This window comes from Excalfactoria chinensis, chromosome 3, assembly GCF_039878825.1.
Source record: "Excalfactoria chinensis isolate bCotChi1 chromosome 3, bCotChi1.hap2, whole genome shotgun sequence".
NCBI classification, from domain to species: Eukaryota; Metazoa; Chordata; class Aves; order Galliformes; family Phasianidae; genus Excalfactoria; species Excalfactoria chinensis.
In genome coordinates, this window is record NC_092827.1 from 94,763,689 (window position 1) to 94,786,764 (window position 23,076).

General features: G+C 35.8%; 1 protein-coding gene across 36 annotated transcripts in view; it reads left to right on the forward strand.

The window, feature by feature from the left end:
- NRXN1 (neurexin 1) overlaps positions 1 to 23,076 on the forward strand; it is a 611,800-nt gene that overhangs the window by 168,478 nt on the left and 420,246 nt on the right. For all 36 annotated transcript variants that reach the window (XM_072331056.1, XM_072331055.1, XM_072331060.1 and 33 more), the window contains one exon: positions 22,076 to 22,377. In XM_072331056.1, coding sequence (XP_072187157.1) covers positions 22,076 to 22,377 — 302 coding nt within the window. The remainder of the gene's footprint in view (positions 1 to 22,075; positions 22,378 to 23,076) is intronic.

Genomic DNA, 23,076 nt, shown 5'->3' on the forward strand with positions numbered 1-23,076 from the left:
GTCTATTTGACATGGGAAAGCTCAGCTAAAGGGCTGAAAAGTTAGATCATAAAGTATGAATCTTGGTCTGCTTTCTTGCCTTTGGTTGTTACTGCTCACAAATCTAATGAGATCGGTTGCAAAATTAACTCAGTGTGGAGGGTCCATAAAATAAACAAGAACCAAGTAATGGTAGGTGATTTTTATTCAAAGCATTAGATTCTGCTAGGATGTGTCGTTTTGGTTCTGATTAGAATTTTAAATACGCTTGGGAATTAAGAAGAAAAGGAAAATTGTTATATTTAAACAACAACAACAGTGCAGCAGCTTCTTAGAGAACATTTTGACCTTGAAATGATAAAAACCAGAACTGTAAAACAAAAAATAATCCAGCTATTAATGAAGTACCACAGCATGGTGTTGTGTGAAACAGCACAAACAGCAAAAGAATTAAGAAACAAGCAGATAAGAGGACAATGGTAGTCAGGCATGAAGATCTATTAAGTAAAAGTCTGATTTTTGTTTTCTTAAGTAGCTAAGTTGCTAAGATTTTATTTTGAATCCTTTCTAAGCTACCATGTATATAAAAGAATTTGAGGGCCTAGAACCACTGGCAGCAGGAAATTTTATGAAATACTTCTGTAGTAATTGATTTATGTTGCAAAGTGCCTCAATTCAAACTTGTATTATATCACAGAAATGCTTTTGAATGACATTGCATGAGAAGATACAAGATTGTGAAACAAAAAGCACTTCAATTATTGCATTAAATAAAAATGAAATCTATCACAGCATGGAAATTTGTTATAATGAAATCACTTCAGTGCCTCTCTGCGATTAGTCAGAACGTGTGTATTGATTTCATACAGTTGTGAACTAGAAGTGTCCCTCAGGCTCATCTGACAGGATGAAGACTTGATAGTGATACTTCTTGTTGATAGTCAAAGTTAAGACAAACTTTATGAAACGTTCTGGTATTACTTAGCTGGTGTTGTTTTCAGGAAACCTCAGACTTAAAATAGAGAACTTACTAAGCAATGCTGGAAACATCTGTAACATATTTGGTCAAATCAGATGATTTTGAGCTTGTCCCATTAGAAGTATTAAATAAAAAATGTGTGCATTAATCCATTGCATCGAATAATGGATTTGTGAGTGCTCTTTGGTTGTGTGGGGAATAACATACCAAGTCCAGAATTGTTGATGTTACCATCAGGAGAAGAGCCACAAGGAAAGAAACAAAACGTGTATTCAGTTTCTGGAGCATGACTTAAAATGTATGCATGGGCATCCTTAGGAATCTCTTAGATGGGATACTTTTTTATGCTCTTTTAGTACTAGCTATGAAAAAAAATCTGGAGCCACGGATCACGTATTGAGTTAAGAAAGTAGCTGTGAAACTGTAGTAGTCATGTAGTGCACTACTTCTTTAAATTTGTTTTTATTTTTGATAAATTTACTCTCATGTTTTTGCGTTGGTTATTTAATATTAAAGCATAGGATGTGAGTTTTACAATTTATAGAATGGTTAATCTTAAAATGGTTTGGTTATATGAGAGTAATAAAGCATCATGAAGGCACAAGTACAAAATTCTTGCTTGCAAATGCGGGTGTTGAATAAATATTGAAGTAGTTCTGGTTGTGATTGTAGAAGTAAATATTTCTGTCACGTACTGAACACTGCTCCAAGTGTGTTCTTATTGCAAAATATGGCCAGAGGAAAGGTTTTTAATTTTTAAATTTGAATCAATACTTATTTTGTAGTTTAATTTTCTAACACCTCTCAACTACAATAAACATGAACTTTGTGCTGTCATCCTTAGGATTCTTTTTAGAGAAATTGATGTTTTTCTTAGCCTTCTTTTATTTGGATATAGCCTGCATTCAATGGAAACTGCTGAAATTATGCTCATATTTATGCTAAATGAAATAATAACACAGCTTTTTGTGAGGAAAATTATCCTACTGTAATTTTCAGGCTAATTGTTTAGGAAACATCCAGTATTGTAAAAACATTTTTGTTTTGCCAAGCTTGAACTTTTTTGGGTCCAGATGATTCCAAATTAAAGATCGATTATATCATCAGTATTCAACTGCAGTATTTCACAGTAGTTTTATTCTTGACTTGGTTTGTAAGGGGAAGTTTTTCAGGTCTGTGTGTTGCTGTTGCTAAATCAAACACAAAAGAGGTTATTTCTCTGGTATTCCTGTAACATAGCAGTGCACTATTAGGGCCAGTGGATTACATGAATCTCTTTAGTGCCTTCTTCAACAAAACTGTTTATGCACTGTTTGGTCTTGCTTATTTGATGTTTTAAGTGTTTAAGATTTAGTGAACCCTCAGACTTTCATCTCCATGTCAAACGATTGAGCAAATATATTTGAAGTTTCTGGGAAAGAAGGGGGTGAGGCCATGTCTGATTTTGTCCCCTTCAAGTGTAGGAATTACTCTTCTTCTAAGAAGTTCGCTACACAGCATTGAGTATTCACCATTCCTATCTGTTGGGCTGAGGTTCAACTATCAGAAATGGAGTAGAGGAGGACCTTTCCAAATCTGGTGACTGAAATATTTAAAATTGCACAGGATACATAATATCTGCCATTTTGCTTTATGGACTGCTAGCAAACATGATCTGGAATTTAGTCAATGAATCAAAGATTATTTACAATTGTAAGTGAAATAATTAATGGCCAAGAAACAGAATCCAAGATTCTAATTTTACTTCTGTTACATAAAATTTAATCACAGTAGATGGGAACGAGGTATATTTCTTAGCACGTGTGCCACTGAAAATGCAGGATATTGAATTGCATGGAAAAGTATGTGCTATTAGTAAAAATAAAGTCAATGTGTAATGAGAATGATTTTCATTTTAAAATCCAAGTTGCTTTTAAACACAAAGTAAAATAAAGTAACTTGTTGCAAACAGTGAAGTAGTCAGTGCAGATTCAGGAATCAATCCTAGACCTAAAAACACTGGTACTGTGAGTGCTAAAATGTTTACTCCTTTGGAAATATTTCATAGAGAATCATAGAACATTGATTTATTGTGATACCTGGATTAATAATCCAGTAATCATGCATGTATCATACAAGCAAATGTATTCCTTTGTCTTGTATGTGCTAACTCTATCATTCTTGGTCAGAATACATTCCCAATGAAAATTTGAATGTATATTCTGATGTATTAGTATTACTGTCCATTCTCATTCTGTCATTTTAAAGTTTCAGCATAAATGCAGCTCACTTTCCTGCTACAGAGAGTGCATCAATCTGATGCTACCAATGGTAGCTTTCTACATTTTGCAATAAAATCTGAAAGCTGAAGGCAGAGAAGTGTGGTTTTGGCTATTTCTCTAGAGGGCTTTAGACTCATGCATGGTTTTCACAGGGATCAGCTAGAAGCTGTTAAATTTTAATTTGAATATCTTAAAACATTTTCTTGTCTCAAGAAAAAATTAAAATGTGAATATGTGAATAAGTGAAGTATTAGAGGTACTTGGTGCTGTCATGTGGAGAATGCAAATCTATTGCTCCATTACAGATATCATTGTGCTGTTGAAATGTTTCTTAGGTATGCAGTGACTTGAGTGAATACACATTCCATTTTCAAAAGGGTAATTTTCTTCCACAGTTAACTTGAGAGGCCATGTATTGCGTAGTTACAACGTGCGCATAGTAGGAATGATGGTGATGACAGGGAATAAAAATATTCTTAAGAAGATTTTGTGTACAAGAAATCTACAAATGCAGATTCATCAGCAGAGCATTTACTATACGGGATGTGTAAGTACGGGATGAGAGAGAAAATGTTTCTGATGTCAGTAGGTTAACTGGAAAGCTTGCATACATCAGCATTTTTTGCAGTTAATGCTTTCTGCATTTAAATCAATGATACCGAAGGTCAAATTTCTTAGTTTAAATCAGTTTTACATAGCTAAGACACATATATGCATGTAAAATTTTCCAGACCCTGTCTAGTTTCAGGTGTGAAATAGTCATTGAGTCTACAAACGTTAGATAAACACGCTGATTGAAGGCTTAGGCCAAAGCAACTGCTCATAGAATTATCACACAGCCATTCATTGATTCATTGTCCACCAGTTAATCCTTCGTCATTTAATTTATTTTGAGGTAGCATATCTTTATTACTTAGCACATTACATTATTCTTTACATCAAGTAATGCTATTGCAATATGATGTTTAAAGCTGTGTCTTCCACTGATAAAATATATGGAATGCCTTCTAAAGTGGAGGATCACCCAAACAAATACAGACAACCAACATGAATGAGTTGAGGCACTGGCCAAATATGAGAGCATCAGGAAGTGAATCCAGAATAAACCAGCTCAGTGTTATGTGGTCTAAGAAAAACCTGCCAGCATCAGACATATGTCTGCTCTGCTCTTCCTTCTAAACCTTCAAGAAAATAAAATCTCCTATATGCAGATTTCCTTATGAAACTATTTCTGCATTAAATAAATCACTTGCATTAGTGTTTTAGTTCAGGAGATGTGACATGATCTTGCACCATGTCTCATCAGACAAGGGAAACTAGAAGCAAAGGCAAGTGGAAGTGACAGCTCCTGCCAGGCCATAGTAATACAGTAGTGTTATCTCCCCGTAACAAGAACAATAATGTGTTTCATGCTTGTTAGTCCTTCTTTTAAACTTTTTACCTCTGATTTGATACAGAGTAAAAGTGGTATTAAATGTTATCTGTGCCAGAGTCATGTCTTTTTCTGACATAAACTGAAGAAGCCTGATTTTTGGAATTAAGACTACTTTTGCCCTCAAGTTTTGTGCCTTGATTGTCACTGCTGTGAACTGGCTCTGGTACTGAACAGCCCTACCAATTTTATTCAAGCTATAAAGGAAAAACTAATACTACAGATGTCCTGTGACACAGCACCTCATAATGTCACTATGTTATGCTAGTGTACATTCATTGTGGGGAAACCTTTTATTTTACAACTGGGGGCTGAAAAAGCCCCAAACCCAACCAACTTTTGATTTATAGGAGGTTTAAGTAGCTATAACGTCTCTGTTGCAAGTCTGCAGTTCCTTCATATGGGGGAAAAAAGTAACAGACTGGAGGAAAATTGAGGCTTTTTTTTTGTTTGTTTTTTTTCCTTCCAATTCGTAACACTGAAACCAACTAGTGCAGTGGTACGTGGAGCTCTAGCCATGCAGAGAATAGGGTGTTTATATCTGCTTCTGGATATTATGAAGTCATGTGTTTTATTTTATGAACATCATTGATGCTTATATTGTTGGAGCAGCCACAAACTCTTTTAATTACGCTATGAAGCTTTTTATTTTTCTTTTTTTTCTTTTTTTCTTTAAGCACTGTGTGAATGATAATTATAAACTTTTGGAGGTAAAGGCTGGATTCTGTTTTTATGTATAAAAGAAAATAACAGATAAAGGGGAGGAGATTTTCAGTGTATTAAGCTGTCTGCCCAGTATAAGTATTGTAAATGTCAGGGCTCGTTTTGTAGAAGATAATTTGCTTGGGATGCTACAAATCCAAAGTTATAATCTCTCTTGATGAGAGCTAAATTATTAAAATAAGTTTTGTCAAATCTTGTAGGTGACAGGCAAAACAGATTCCCATTAGCTGTATTTAAGCACAATACTGATTTTATTTGTGCATTACTGTAACGGAGAACTTCTTAAATATAATATGAGAGGGATTGTTATGTGAAGACCCTTCTAGACAGAAGAGCCAACACCTTGGAGAAAGTAAACAGGATGCTTCAAGCTGTTTAATAGGCAGGTCAGACATGGTTGTCTCTCTCAAACAAAGGTAAGGTTTAGACCACAAGTAACTCAGTGGTGGCAACAAAAGAGCCTGTGGTCCAGGTGGTAACCTTTTAGACTGAGAGCTGCATATATTGTACTTTAATTACATCCATCAAATTAATAGAAGAGAACTTGCTTTTCAGAGGTAACTTGAACCATGTGAAGTTCAAAGCCATACATAAAGATTCAGTGTGGGAGCATGTCCTGCTCATTTTTTGCCAGGTTTTCTTGCATCAGTAGTAGTTTTCTTTGTGATTGCTTTCAAAATCTTGCAAACTTCTTAATATAATTTGGAAATATATACATATATATATATGTATACACACACGCATTTTGATTATTATTATTATTATTATTATTATTATTTTCAGTCTAACCACTGAATGTGCAACCAAAAAGGCTAAAAGATCCCACTTGTTAAGAATTATGTGTGCGTGTGCTTTTTTTTCCAAGCTCAGTAAGGTCAGGGTTATTTAGCTTCCACTTGGCCTCCTTTTCTGAACAAGTAATCCACATTTCAAACACATTACAAAGCCTGGCTCTGATGGGAGAGAACAACAGAATTCTAGCACATTACTCTGACTTGACTGCACCAATTACAGGACAGGCATGAACAAAGTACAGCGATGCTCTTGGGAAGGCAGCTTCCCCATATGGATGTGTACTGCCGCCAGTGCTTTGCTCACTTTGCAGTCATCCTTGATAAGAGATCAGGAACTACTGTATCTCTGAGCAGAAGTACAATGGGGAATTATAAAAATATCAGTGTTAGCATCTTCTGTTGTTGAGATTTCATTGCAAGTTAATTACAATGGTTCTGCTAGATGTATAATTGAATGTGATCCCTAGCAGGAAAGGAATGGAAATTGGGGTATATAGATTTGTGTATGTATATGTATTTTTTCTTTTGTATGGATGCGTTCTATGGTTACTGTCGTTTCTCTGGGAGAAGCAGAATATGAATGTTTGTTGAGAACTATAGTTACAAACTAACTGTTAAGCAGTTATGGGATATTGGAGTGATTTTGGAACTAGGTGCTCTTTAAGATAACTTTTAACCCAAGACACACCACAGTTCAATTACTTCTGCTGTGTATGGTTCTAGAAAAATGAATAATAGACACAATTTGCCTGATAGTGCAGCTTTAGACATAAGTAAGACAAAATCTGTGTTACAGTGCAGCATTTGACTTTTTTTCTTCAAGAAAACTTGGAACGTGTTGGGATCTTTGAGTCAGCTGAGGCACAGATGAAGCCAGTCAAATGTGGAGTGTGGCCAGCATTCCTCAGAGTTATATTTTTCAGTCCATTTTTTTTTTTTAGTCAATACATTTCACAGAAAAAAAGATTGCACTGATGGTAGTGCCCTCCTTGCAGAATGCAGAAATGAATATTTCCATGATTAATTAAAATGCACACTTTACTGAGAAATGAGAGTGAATTGAAACAAATTCAGTAACTTCATTTTAAAAGCAACTGTGAGCTTTAATTGTCATAAATTCAGAACTAATTAAAAACATGTTGACAAAAAATGGACCAACAGCTTGTCATTTTCAAATCTAAGTGAAATGCAAAGTGCTGAGAATAAATTACCAGGTCTGAATTCAACGCTTAAGTTTAGTACTTCTGCTATATGAAGGATATTTCAGGATATTAAGTGGAAAAACAATGAAAAAAAAAAAAAAAAAAAAAGAATAACAACAAAAAAACAACTAAAGAAATACTACCACCACCACCAAAGTGTGAAGTATCATGGTTGTCAGGTCTGGGTTATTAAGGGAAGAAGACCACAAAATGTGCTCAAACATGTAACTACCCCCTCAGTATCTTTCCCTCTGCTCGCATAGTGACTATATTTAATGTAAAAAGAAACTGTGAAATCCACAAGGGTTTACTGTTATTTATTTATATTTTCCAGGATTGACCAGTTACAGAAGCATTCCTTCACATGTTAATGTAATTAACATGGCAGTTGAGCATAAGAATATTGGTATTCCAGGGAAGGTATCACATCTTTAAAATATTTACATTGAAAAGCTTGTGCTAAATATATTCCATGGCTGAAATGTCTTCACACTTAGTCATTCGTCTCCTTCTATTCATGAAGATGATAAATCCATTCTGATCAAAGTGTACATACTTAAAATACAGCAAAGGTAATATGGGGTGTTAAACGCACTTGCGTGATGTTGTTGCTATACATTGCTGAGCATCGTAGCTAAGGAAATTACAAGATCCTGAAACTAATGCAAAAAAATGAAGTATTTCATAAAATATAATCTAAAATGAATGTGCTTTAACTTTTACAGAGCTTTGGCAAAAGGTTTAAGACAGTATTCTAGATAAGCCTGCAACAATGATGCTCTGAAATATCAAGAGTCTTCCTATCTTTCAGTGAGATGTTGAAGGGAATGAGAGCAAAGTAATAATATTTTCCATCCTCTCGGGATGAGACTGGGGCCTGGAAAGAAGGCAACGAAATCAGATAAATGATTGGCTGTGAGTCTGGCATCACATGAAGTATATCTAGCTAGTAGAAAGGCAGAGGAACAGGGGTATTTGTGGTACGCATGGTGGAGTGCTGAGGAAGCCTTTTTGTTCCTTCTTTGTTGATTAAGGGCCTCAGAACATTTTGTATTTTCTGTCTTCATTTCTACAGGCTGAATTGTACAATGGCTGGCTAGAATAGAGTAGAATAGTGCAATATCAGCTGTAAGTAATGCTTAAGAACTTGGTTCAGTACCAATTATGATTTATTTGACAATCTCTTGTGTAGGATGATATTCTTTGCCTTGGGAACAGCAATTAAATTTTGGGATCTGTGTCTGAGAAGTGTTTGAGTATATCACTAACCTATTGAATTATTTGAAATAGATTACATGTAACATAGAAGTGTACTGATGTATTAGCACATCATGCATTAGCAGTGCAGTTGCTTTCTATGCTGTTGTGTCTGTCTGAGTGGATGAGAGGAAAGCAGTGGATATTGTGTACTTTGACTTCAGCAAGACTTTGGAAACTGTCTCCTATAACATACTCCTAGGTAAATCTAGGAAGTGTCTGATATACAAGCATACAGTGAGGTGGATTGTGAATTGGCTAACTGGTAGAGCTCAGAGAGTGGTGATCAGTGGTGCTTAGCCTAATTGAAGGCCTGTGACTAGCAGTCTTCCCCAGTGAGTGGTACTGGGTCTGGTCTTGTTTTCAGCATCATCATCAGTGACCTAGATGAAAGGATAGGAATGTACCCAAGTTTGCTGATGATTCAAGGCTAGGAGGAGTGGCTGATGCACCAAAGTCTGTGCTGCCATTCAGCTGAGACCTGGACTGGCTAGAGAGTTGCTCAGAGAGGAATCTTTTGAGATTCAGCAAAGGCAAGTGTAGAGTACTGCACTCTAAGAGGAGTAACCTCATGTGTGAATACAGGTTAGGAGAGAAGTTCTGCAGAGGAGGTCCTGAGTGTTGTGGTGGACAACTGGATTAGCCATGAGCCAGCAGTGTGTTCTCATGGCCAGGAAGGCTGATGGTGCATTAAATGCTCCTGGGGGTGAATTAAAAAGAGCGTGTGAAGCAGGTCAAGGGAAGTGAAGCATTACTCTGCCCCGGTGAGTCCACATATATGGAGTAATGTCTGATTCTGGGCTTCCTAGATTAAAAAAAAAAAAGTTCAAAAAAGACAGGGATTCTTTAAATTACTTGTACGTGTACAATGAAATATTTTGACTGAGAAAATTGAGTGTAACAAAGTTCATATCTGAATATTGGAAAATGTATTATTTCATATTTGTATAACTTCTTATTACAAGCCTTTACCTAATCCACCTTTCTGTGGTGCACTTTACTTAAAATCAAATAGCATAATTTTATGACTTTATATAAAAATCAACACTGAATTTTCTAGCTCTGTATATTTTAAATATCGAAATGTTTTTCACTACCTCTTACTGACTGTACTTTGTATGCACTGTAAAGGTCTATGGTATCATATGGTATGAAGTCCTTAGTGACTTCTCATTCAGTTACCATAGCAACTTTGAACTGTTTCTAGCTCTGGCATATGTTTTACATCTTTGTGATCTATCAAGAAGTAAATGTTTGTGAGAGCCACTCTGAAAATAATGCTTCTTATTTTACTGCGCTGGCCCACGATATCAGAGAAGAATGTTGATTGTATGGCGGTAGAGGCTGAACCTCTAACCTTGCCCCGTCCTTGGAGGTGTTCAAGACCAGATTGGACGGGGCTCTGGGCAACCTGATCTAGTAAAGGCGTATGTTTGGTGGCCCTGCTAGGCAGGGGGGTTGGAACTACATGATCCTTGAGGTCCCTTCCAACCCGGGTCATTCTGTGATTCTGTGAACCTTCTTTTACATTTTGTTATGTGATATGTGACAGTAGAGGAGCAGTCTGACAGAATGGCATCTGACATGGAAGTGTGTATGGACCTAAGGGGTGGAATTGACTTCTATGTGAAAAATCATAACTTCCATTGAAGTTCATTAATGTTTGCTGAATGTTTATGGATGCCAAACAGTGGATGTGAGCGCAGTGAGGCAGTGGGTGGTGTGTTTCAGCAGTGACAACAGTGAGAGTTGTCACCTCTGCTGCTGCTGATTTTATGTTTGTAGCTGAGAATTTGCTCTATCAAATGATGTTAGTGTGCTCCTGTTATATGTTGTATTTATTGTTGTATTTATTTAGGGCTGTTAGAGTTAGGGTACTGTGGTTAGGCTGTGGTTGGACTTGATGATCTTCATGGTCTTTTTCCAACCTGGGTAATTCTATGATTCTATGATTTTTGATCTATGGAGAGATTCATCAGAGTGAGACTTACATAGAAAAAATATGTGTAAGAATCCTTTGAATCATGGTCTGAACTGCTGGGGTAATGCAGGAAGTAATATAGGAAGTAAACATTGTGGCCATGTTGCTTAGAAATAAAATAGAACTATACTTGTGGTTTACTTGGCAGGATAAAATACAAAGGCTTTGTTTAAGTGTTGCTTGCCTATATTATGCTAAACATTTTTTAATGTTCCCTTGATAAGTCATATTGTTACAACACAGGTGCTTTTGTGATATTCTAATAGGAAATGATCTAACATGGTAACCGAAGAAAAGTAAGACTACAGGCTGACTCCCATTCTTTGAAAAAAAGTTTTGTTACATAGGTTTTACCAGTGTATGTGACAAGTGTGTCCCATTGAGGTTCCTTGCTTTGTTTCTCTCCTAAACTCCTTAAAATTCAAGTCTTGTTTTGATAAATTGTGTTGTTGAAGGAAATTATTGACTGAATCTGGAAATGTTACATTTTAGTAGGCTGGTTTCCCTTTCTCACCCCAAGAAACAATTCACAACTGGGACTAATGATTTCTTATGCTGGGTAGCTGATGAGAAACAATTGTATGGTGCATCAGGAAAAAGACAAAACATCAAATTTCTGTTACTAACACTTCTTTCATTGCTAGTCCTTTATGCTGTCAAGACTTGCGAAATTCCCTCTCCTTAATACTTATTCCAAACGTACTGTTGCTTTTAGACTTGTCTGTTAATATAGCATAGACAACATCCAGTCATGTATTACAGTGGAAAAAAAAACATTATTTTTTTTCTCAACTGTCTTACTATATGGTATATATCTGCTTAAGATATGGAGTCCTGACGAGTATACCAATACCAATACTTGCTTCAAAAAGCTGGAATTTAGGATGGTAATATTTGGCTAAGACGAAAATTACATTTTTCGTATTTTTCTAAGGGTCTACCTGCCTACTTGAAGAAAATACTCTGAAATTAAAATTTAATCTTAAGAATATTTTACTTACTGCATAGCCCTTAGTTATTTTTTGCCTAAGTATTTGTAGTCAAAATACAGAGAAGCAACTAATGCCTACATCACAGTTCAGAGGAGATTGTATTAGCTTCTAGGATATAATCAATCTGTTGGGACCAGTACTTGAATTAACATAATAATTAACATTTCAGCACACTGTTGTAGGTCACAGTAAGAAAATGTTTAATCTTCCTGCATTCATTTGTGTACATTGCAGGCATGGGTAGGTCTACAGAGACTGATTTAAATTTAAGTGTATCAGAAATGAGCAGAGTGTTTTAAGAAAACTGAAAAAAACATTTAGCTTTCTGGGAGCTGTTGATAATTGTTTTTGTTCTAACAATAAAAGATACAACAGAATTGGGTCGCTACTCAAATTACAGCTTTCTCATTAAATGACCTGGAGGGATGTCAGTACCAAAATACAGAAATAACCTGCATATGTCCACTTAGAAATCTTGGATCTGGGGGACTTGTATTCCATTGTTTGTGATCTGCTTTTTCTGTGTGGAAAATAACATCCAGGGCACTGGACTGGAGGAAATTATTCTACTGTGTTTGTGGCAGGGGAGTGCTCTCAGAACTACTTCAAGTTCATGAGGGGTGGGGAGGGAAAAAATTATTTTCTAACAATAATGCCACATTTAAAAATTGAATTAACAGGAAGGATTCCTGTCCTTTGAGTCCTGAGTCAAGCCAATAAACATTCATGCACTAGTACTCCATGCTTGTGGGGGAAAAATACCTTCCATATAATCAGAAATGGGTCATTATCTGTCTGTCTTGAAACCACTTTGGAAACTAGAGTAATTACTGAATTTCAGTGGAATCTTGTTTTCCCTCTCCTCCCTGTCATATTCCCTTCATCCTTCCTTTTTCCCTGCTGGGGATGGGAGGTGAGGGGTACAGACAAAAAATAAAAAATAAATAGAAGAGGGTGACTGACATTACCTGAGTTGATCTTAACTCCGGATGACCTCAGGTCTGGTTCTTGAATGGCAGCATGGAAAACTTCCTTGTTAGTTCTGTGTGGATGGTGGGAATGGGTAGGGATGTAACAACACAAGGCAGGAGCTACTCAAACTGCCCACATTTGCGTTCAACAGCCATAATTTTTTGGCTGGCAGATTTGTGCACATCCCCTGCTTTCCCTTACAATTTGGAAATATTTGAATATGTGCATTATTTCCATAAGCCAAAGAGTAACATATTAGCAAATAATCTTTTAGTAATCAAATTATCCTGAATTGAATTGTTTCTCCTCTAAATTTCATCTTAGGGATCCTATGAAAATGAACACAAGAAGACGAAAGTAATGAGTGGGTATCTGGTCTGCAGATTTATTGTTTGTTGAAATTTGAGCACAATTTTACCGATGAACGTGCTGCTTATTTTGAACACCTTAAAACTGTTTGAATACAGAGGCATAATTTTGCCTCTGTAATAGTAGAGAGGTGGGATTCTGACATACTTTAAATGTACTATCTTATTAGTACCAAAGCTGAATACTATAGGGATTACAACCAAAACACTTAGCGAATCCATAGGGCATTGGAGTCCTAAGGATAAATGTAGTAAGCAGTAAGAGAATGCTCGTTTCATTGACAAATGCAGTAATTCCCTTTTTTCCCTGCAAGTACAAAAAGGTTTAAATAATTTTGTGAACATAACACTGCCTTAATGTTTCAGGGTTGACTAGTGTCTTATGTGAAAAGCACTTCAGCTTTAATTGAAGGTATCCAGGGTAGTCCTCAAATGACTTTAGAAGTCTATCAACATGTACTGTGCTGAATCAAATTTCTTGTACTTGCAGGTGAAGGACTTTACACGTGTTCTCAGGGTGGCATAAAATAGAAGGCTTTTAGAGAGGCAGAACAATATTTGGCATTACAAAGAAAACACTAGCTTGTAGACTAAGGCTGAATTACTAACTTAGACAATCAGAAAATGTTCATGCTACAAATTCTATAGTGATCCTGTCACTCCAATTGCTGCACCATGGCATTTTCTTAATGTAGTAAATGCAAGACCTACCCGGCCTCTGGGGCTGTGTGTTGAAACAGCTGAGCAGTAATTACAGGGGTCTCTTGAGGCATGGGCAGGGGGGAGTGGAGGTGGCTAATAAGAACATTTGTGTTTAAGTTATTTGAAGCAAAAAAGCAAAATTTCAGTTACTCTATAGGGAAGAACAAAAAATAAAAAAAAAATTAAAAAACTCATTTCTTCTAAGGGAAATGTAAGTGGTTTATTATACCTACAGTCCATGAGTACTAGCAGTGTTTTGCATATTTTGTGTTGAAATAGTTAGTCCAGCCCTACTCCTCACTCCACACTTCCATGGAGTTTTGTGTGGGACCAACAACTGTGTCCAGAAGCAGCGTCTGACTTCTGCTGTCACTGCAGCCAGTCTTGCATTTCTTCTTGTTGGTTAGGAGATGGAAATTTATAAAGCACAGATGTGAGTTGCTACCTGGTGATCACTTAGCAGCACCAGCAGCTGTAGCAAATGCAGAATGAGTACCTTGATGTGCAAAGAAACTTTAGATCATGGTGCTCAGATAACATTCCTGAAAAGAGAACAGTAAATGAACAGTAAATTAATCTGAAATGTATGTAATACACCTCTCCATTGAGTATCTCTCTCTTTAATGATTCTTCTTTGTTAATTTTTTTTTTTGTCCATGTTTTTACATAAGTTTTCTTTGCATAAATACTTCATTGTTTTTCTTTATATCTTCAGGGCGTGAGGTTGTAACTAGAAATAAACTCCTGGGCAGTAATAATAATATCCAAGCACAACCAGCGGTGATAGATGGAAGTTCTTTAAGAACTAAAGATACTTGTTGATAAAAGTTTCTGATACTGTTGTCATCATTCTCTCATTATCTTTTTTCTTAACTTTCTCCCTCACCTAAGAAATGAGATCTGAAATATTCTTAGATGCACACATTTACACAAATGTGTCAAATTATTTACCACAATGCTTCTCACTTTCTTGAGCATATTTAATTTTTAAGTAACAGTGTAAAGTTTCTGGGGTTCGAATGTGCTGTTTTTAGTGGAACTTATCAGCAGAAAATTTGGCCCAGGACTGACAGCAAATCTTTCCTCTAAAATGTCAATGCAGCTCTAGAGTCCAATTATTTTTATACTCTGGTAATCCTCTTTCATTTTTTACAGTGTTACTGCAGGCTTCTATAAAAAGGCTGCTGGTAACATCTCTGTGGGGAGGCCTCTTTATTGAGCAGTTTCAAAGACTTATTGACTACTGTAAAAATAAAGATCAGTCGGTAATACTGAATTCATTAAAAACAAACAACAACCAAGAAGCTTGTCAGTCTTCAAAAAAACCCCAACAAACTCACCCTATAGATGCATAACATCCAATCCTGATTTTGCTACTTGCAGAAATTTTCTTAATGTCTTGCCAAATATGATAGCAAGTCTTTATGGTAGTTGGAAATCTTTCTTCTTTTACAACATACATGAGAAGCAGTCCTTCAAAGATAAACGGAGGCCTGCCTTTCTGTATTTATTACTGAAATCAGTACACATTGCTAAATACAATTTTAAAAATATGATTAGTTCAAGAAACTTACTGACAATGTAGAAGTCAACATTATTTTGATAAATTTTTGAAGCTTATTTGAAATGTTTAAGTATCAATATTAAATCATAAAAAGCCTTATTTTTCTGTTAGTTTATTAGAACTTGAACTTTTAAAGAGAGCATACTGCTAGGCTCTAGTATGTACTGTAAGAGGAAGTGATGGAAAGACTCGTCTTCTGTTTAATACAGGAGAACTCTTACAGGTGCTACTTGAAGTTGCGTAGTGTGTCCATCAAGTTTCTCTCAATTGTCTCCACTTGTATCACCTTCTGGGGGGAAAGCTCTTAGGCAAACATGCTGAAAAAGAAGCATGGTAACATGCTGAAGAGTTTTAGTACAGTGCTGGTCTCCTAGTGTGTGGATCTCCATAGTAGGAACCTCTGTAGTTTGGCTTGTTTCAGAAAATGAATTTTACAGTGAGAGTGACAGAGCTCTGAAACTTAAATTTAGGGCATTTGTTTTAGTAACAAACTGTGATTTTAGGAAATAAGTTTTAGGTGAGCTGCTGATGATTGTTCACAGCATAATTGAAATTGCGCTGAAAGCTATCTGTGTCCATTAGTAAAAAACTGTTTACTTTATTTTGTATGTGCAATCAAGGAAAGCCAGATCTTGAGATAAAGCCATATGTTAAATTATTGAATCTTTGTGGTAGTTGTTTACTCAAAACTATGATGTTACATTCTGTAGACATAGACATTTCCTTACATCTCCTGAGTTCTTAATCAAGGAAGAGAAGAATAAGAAAAAACAACTGTATTCTGACAGACTTTTACATATATATATATATATATATATATGTTTTTTATGTTTCTTAGATATTAAGTATTTGTTAAGAACATGAGATAGTAGTGAAATAAGTACTAGAACCAGTCCTAGTGTTCCAGACAGAAAAATTAGTTGTGACTGGACATTTCCAGTGGCTGAGGTCACTGAGCAGCACTGGTCTGCACCTCCCTGAAGGAATCACTTTGCACTAAGAATGTCCTCTGAAAAAGGGTAGGAAATAAGAGGAAAGAAAGAGGAGGGCAGAGCTGAAACAGAAGAATGAAACATAGTAATTGTATAGTAATGTTCACAATTATCTTAAATAATATAGCAGTAGGTTACACGACTGACAGAAAAGATACTAAACAGCTATTTAAGTTCATGATTGAGAAATCTGTTGCAGCATCCTGTATCCTTTTCATATGCCACTGTTAACAGGGTAAGGAAACAAGTTGTAGTTCCCCACCGGAAGAAGGTGGCATTTGAAATTGCAAATCTCCATCATTTTGTTTTGTGCTTAAGTTTGTTAAGCAGATGTTTGCCATTTTTTTCCTTCTTTAAATGCCAATATGATTTCTTTACATAAGTAGTCCTGAAAACCTCTTTTATGCAACTGAGAAACAAGATTGAGTTCAGATTTAAAATTTGCAGAAGTTATTATGCCTTATGTTTGAGCTTTCCATCTTAAGACCCGGTAAGCACTAAATTAAGTAAAGGATATCATTTGGTCTTTTAAAAGGTCAGTGTGCTGAGAGACTTTGTGCCTGAGATGCATCCTGACATATCTCTGTGTTCAGTCCTGTATCCATAGGCAGAGCCTCTTTGTAATTGCAAGCTATTGTGAGGTTTCCAGTTTTTGATGTTTTCTGCAGGAGGAGTGGTTTAAGCCGTCTTGCTTTATAGTATCAGACATCCTTGTTAATTATTTTGTCTACATGCTGTTTTGGTATAGTTTTCCCTGGTTACACCACTTTGTGAAAGACTATAAATAAGAAGATGGCATACTGAATACATTTTTGAATTTTAAATTACTGTGAAATGGAGCACAAAACAGCACATCTGGGAACTTAGTAGACTGGTTTGGAATAATTTATTTATTCAGTCCATATTTAATGTTGTTGGAGGTTTTGCATCAGGAATGTGGCTTTTAGAAATAGAGCATCACTGTTTTCAGTTTACCTTCTCTTGGGAAAATAATAATTTTTGTAGGTAGAGAAAAAAATAGATGGCATTTCACTAGATTTTGTTTGTACGGTTGGAGGTTGGTTTGTCACATGATGTGGGTTCTTGAAATTTTTACAATAAGCTTAAGATTTTTGGTTTCTTTTTACTTAAAGAAACCTTGCAGCCCTTACGAAATTTGATTTATTCTGTCAGGACTATTTTATTTCTCTAATCAACGCATCCACTGGTATGCATTTGATGTAAATCAAGCGAGGCCACTGGATCAAATCTTTAGCAATTCAGCCTGAACTAGCGTGTGATTTAATACTGCCAAGGAGGAGGATACATATGCTGTAAAGTTTAACATACTGCTTATGTGGGATTATAAAAAAAGCAGTGATAGAGTTGAAAAATCTGTTAATTTCTTCTGGGCTTTTGTTCATATCCGAAGAACTTAAATGAACTCCCGAAGAAGTGAATAAAAATGTTATTGACTTCAGTGGGAAATAAGGTAAATTCTAAGTAAGAAAATAAGAAATATGTCATTCCTACACCAGTGAATGCTAAAATAACATGTTTCTTCTCTGAAGCCTTTCTATGATATGTGAAAGCATGAGATCTATATATATTCATAACCAGTTATTTGGGATTTTAACTGTAGTAATACACAATAATTTACAGTACTTGGAATTCAGAATGAAAACTTGTACTCGGTTATTGGTGTTCATATTATCTAGTGCTTTTCTATGTATGTAATTACATTTTAATCATTAAATGAAGTGCAACACTTCATGCTGGCTAGAAAGACTGCCATGAATTTTTAATGGTTTCTCTAAGTGTCATTAAGTGATAATTTGAAAAAAATAATAAACACCCATCAATACACACAATTTATTACTAATAGTGTCTTTTCTTAATTCACTTAAAAAAAAAAACAACAGAAAAACAACCACACAAAAACAGTACTATGAGACAGCATGTGATTTTATTTTTTGTATCTGCTTCTTACATAAAACATTTAAACATATTTAAACAATGTTTTTGAATCTGTTAATTCTACATGCATTTCCTATTGAAAGTAAAAGACTACCTCTGCTTGATTTTACTAGAGTTGATGCAGGTATGTTAGAATCATTAAGGTTGGAAAAGATACTTAAGATCACCAAGTCCTACCTAACAGAAGACTGCCAAATCCACCACTAAACTTAGTGCCCTTAGTGCCATGTCTGTGCATCTCTTAAATATCTTTAGGGATGGCAACTCTACCACTTGCTTTGGCAGTCCCGTCCAATGCCTAATCACTCTTTTCCTGTAGAAATTCTTTCTGATATCCAATCTAAACCTCAGCTGGTGAAAATTGAGTCAATTTCCTCTTGTCCTATGCCTTGTTTCCTGAGAAAAGAGTCTGACATCCACCTCACTCCTCCTCTTACACAGCTGTAAATAGCAATGAGGTCTGAGCTATAGGTGCCCAAAGCAGTCATAGTTAAGCTCCATAGCCCAAAATATTATTCTTGTGGTTTTGGTGGTGTTTTTTTCCTGAGGCTTTGCAAGCCTATACAGAAATAACAACAACAACAAAAACCTGACTGTTTTACCTTCTATCTTCGCCTGTCATAGCCTGATAAAGCATTGCCATGTCTGTCTTTCCAAATATCACTGATGCTTTCCAGTGCCATACTAAATGCTATACTGAGAGCAAAGATGATTGAGTATCCCATCCAAGTGATCATGAGAAGTGTTATAATTTCTCATGAGAAATGCATTACTTCAGAGCCTGGAAAAAATGCAGATAGATTATGAATAACTCATCACCTACATTTCTATATTTTATACAGTTTGACCAAAATGGAATATTGTTGTAGTTGTAATACGAGTATGATCAGGAAGACCAAGTGGATGAGGCCTGCTATAAACATATAAAAGCAGCTTCATATTCATGAAACATGGTCCCCTCATGGGGACCACCCTGATATATGTTGGGAGGGACAACACAGCAGTGCACAGAAATAGAAGAGGTTCCTGGACTGCATTGATGATAACATCCTCTTCCAATTAGTACAGGAACTCTCAAGAAAAAATGCTGTGCTGGACCTTTCATTCACCAACAAGGAGGGGCTAGAGAGTAATAGCCTTGGCTGTAGTGATCACAAAATGTTACAGTTCAAAATCCTTACGTTTCAATGATGGTGTACAGCAATCTTGCTACTCTGGGCTTCAGGAGAGCAGACTTGGAACTTTTCAGGCAAAGTGACTTGCAAGAAAGCCCTGGAAGGAAGATGGTCCTGACAACATTGGTTGATATTCTAGGACCATCTTCTCCAAGCCTGGAAGCAGCGCATTCCGAGAAAAAAGGAAAGCAGGCAAGAATGCCAGGAGGCCTTAATGTATCAACTAGTTGTTCCTGGACTTACTTAGTCTTTCTTTTTAAGCCTACAGGGAGTGGAAGAAGGGACAGGTTACCTGGGAGGTCTACAAAGAAGTTGTCTGAGCAGTCAGGGATCAGATTAGGAAAGCTGAAACTCTGACAGAATCAAATTGTTGTCAGATCATTTCGGTACTTCTAGCTTTACCTTCCTGTTTATATCAGCAATCTCAATTGAATGAGGTTAATAATTATTAAGATGAGTAACTAGTATGAAGAGGAAGAGAACTGCTGTTGTTAGTTATAGCTGTAGCTTCCCTGGAGTATTAGTAAAGTTTGATTCCTCAATTGAAGTGAAATAATAAATTGGAAGAACTATTAGATATGAGAACAGCCTGGGTGGTTGTCTGGTAGTTGGCCACCGTCAACCTAGCAACACTTAAAAGGCTTTTTATTATTGTTATTATTATTGTCTGTCTAAATTGTGGCACAATTTGCAATATATTGAAAGTGCTTGCTCCTTCAAGTCCTTCTTTGGGAAAGTTTAACAAAAAAAAAAAAGTACCTGGCATGCATTTATACTCCTATGCATTTCTATGCTTGTGTACGTGAACTGGTTTTACAGAAATAGTTTTTGTTGTATAATATGTGTGCATAGATGTACTGCATGTTAATTCGCTTACAACCTTTAACTTTTTGAGTTTGAGTCATTAAATACATTGTACATGTAGTTATGTCTCTGGTTGCTGCATTAAGATTGATAATCTATGCAGTGTTATTTGTGCTGTTTTAGTATGCCTTTGCAGCAAGCATCTATACCAAATAACTTAGCTCTTGAACATTTTACGCCTTTATTAAATATTCATTAAATTGGATGTATGGTATCCATGCAGTCTGCTGCTTAGTGCATTGAAAGCCCAGAAAATGCATTGTTTGTAAACCTTTTAATTGTAATGAGCCATGGCTTTCCTCCTCTCCTGAAACATGTCAGGATCCAGGGCACACTGCCTTTAGTCTAGCATTGTGCCTTGCATGCTATGCCAGTAGAGAATTTGTAAGACCTGGAAAATGGGTGCAACAAATTATATGTTTCCGTAGTGTTTATTGCACTGTATTTCTTGACCTGCTGTTTCTAATGAACAAGGAGAATAAATGGGTATTTTCTTGCTCCTTTATTCTTGGCAATCCCAAGGGAAAAAATAAAGACTTTTGGACAGATTAAATAGGCTAATGTTTGGAATAAGTCATGCACATAAAATCTAGCTCACATCTCTATCAAATTCAACAAAAGGTGAAATTTGTCCTAAGTGACAGAATTTTGTGCTTAATAAAAGTGTCTGGTTTGAAAAGTAAATCTTGTTGTTTTTTTTTCTTTTTTTCCCAGTCTTATTTTTAGCTGCTTTTTCTTTATAGTAAGTATTAGTCAGAAGTCTTTTAAGGATGTAATTTTTATTCAGAATGGAATCTATGGGGGGAAAAAAAAAGTATTTCTCAAGATAGCTTTTCCTTTGAAGCTTGGGAGGGTGAGAGTTTTGACGTTTGGATCCTATTCAACACTGTTTAACCATTTATACTTCTAAGCCTAAATTTCTCTGTTTATAAGTTCTTTCACAGAATGTTGGTGGATTTTATATGTGTTGGTATCTGCTGTCTGAATATTATAGCCTTGCTGAAGTCTGGGTAGGATGTAGCAATATTTTCATGATATGTAGCTCCTACTCCATGTCTGTTGTTCATAATGAATGACCAGGACAAGAGGGGCAATCTTGTATTGTATACAATCATCTGCTTGTAGAAATAGAGGAAACGTTGCTTAATCTGGAACCCGAGACTGGGGATTTTTGTTTGGTGTTTGTATTTTTAAGGTTGCTTAGAGCAGTGTTTTGTTTATTGCTTGCATCTTTTCTCTGTAATTTTTTTGATCTGTTGACAAAGTAGGTTCAAGTTGTTAAATCTAGGTGAATTTCCTCTTACAATGTCTAATCGGTTTTCTTTGGGGCAAGACACTGCTGAAGCATGCTCTGTCTTTATATCTTTATATAGAGCATATAAAATGAACAGAGGTTTTGGTTGTATATATATATATATATATATATATATATATGTATATATATCTTATGGTCTAGTGGGATTTGGCTTCTTCATCAAAAAATAGAAATAAAAAGATCCAAAGGATTCTTTATCAAATCAGTGAAACGGCACTTCAAAATAAATAGCATCCAGCTTTTGACTGAAATAATGCTTTGATTTGCACATTCATCTAAACGTTATGTGCTTAAATGCCTTCCAGATCAGATTGCTGATTTAGTCACTATTTTCTAAGTTGAATCATACACATAAAAGTTCTGGTTCTGTAACAAAATGCTATGGTCTTAGTACATCGTAGTTATCTTTTCTTACTTCATAGTTTTTAAGTGTTTTAAATGAATGACTTTTTTGTAGTAGTACTGCTAAATTAGCTGCATAACTATATAAAAATAATTCCTGGAAACTGCTTTTAATTATGGGCCGGTAATTTATCTATATTTTTTTTTCTGTTTTTGTTTTACCAGGAAAAGAAGAATACATTGCAACGTTCAAGGGATCAGAATACTTCTGCTACGATTTATCTCAGAATCCCATACAGAGTAGCAGTGATGAAATAACTCTATCATTTAAAACACTTCAGAGAAATGGACTGATGCTTCACACAGGAAAATCAGCTGACTATGTCAATCTTGCACTGAAAAATGGAGCTGTCTCCTTGGTCATTAATTTGGGCTCAGGGGCCTTTGAAGCACTGGTGGAACCTGTGAATGGGAAATTTAATGACAATGCCTGGCATGATGTGAAAGTAACCAGGAATCTGCGTCAGGTAACAGTACAATGGATACAAGAATAATTGACTTTGTTTTGAGTTCATGCTTGATGATTTGAAAATTGCATAGTGTGACATTGGATGTTTAGTAGGCATTTGATTAGTTTTGTATTTCCACAAGGAGGGATATTCCTGCCACACTTGAGCAGGGGCATATCTAGAAAGTTGTAGGGCGAGCAGCTGTCTGACTGAGACAGTATTATGTTAGGAGTTAAAGGACTATAAGCGTTGCCTAACTGTTTCTCCAGTACAACTATTCTGCCCTTACAGTCTTGCGTGAGCCAAGGCTGAAAAACTTTCCATAGTTGCTCTAACTGAATTGCAACTCTTGAATTTAAATAAATGTTTTATCTAAGTTTATTGTTTACTAAGTGGGCAGTAAATTGGTTGTTGAATAAAGTTTTTACAGTATGTGGTGGCATCTTTGGATCGTGCCACATTTAACTAAGCAGAAACTGGGGGGAAAAAATCCAGGAAATTGCATGCTTATTTTTGATGATGGGGAAGGGGGAAATTGTACTTCAGTAGATAAATTTGAGGTTGAGGTAGGAGGGAGGGATGATGGGGAAGAGATTTCCATGTATGTGTGTATACTGTATGTGATAACTGAATGTACAATATATGCACGTATGTGGCACTAAACTGTTATGTATATTAATGGACTAAATAACTTTAACACTAAATAACTTTTTTTTA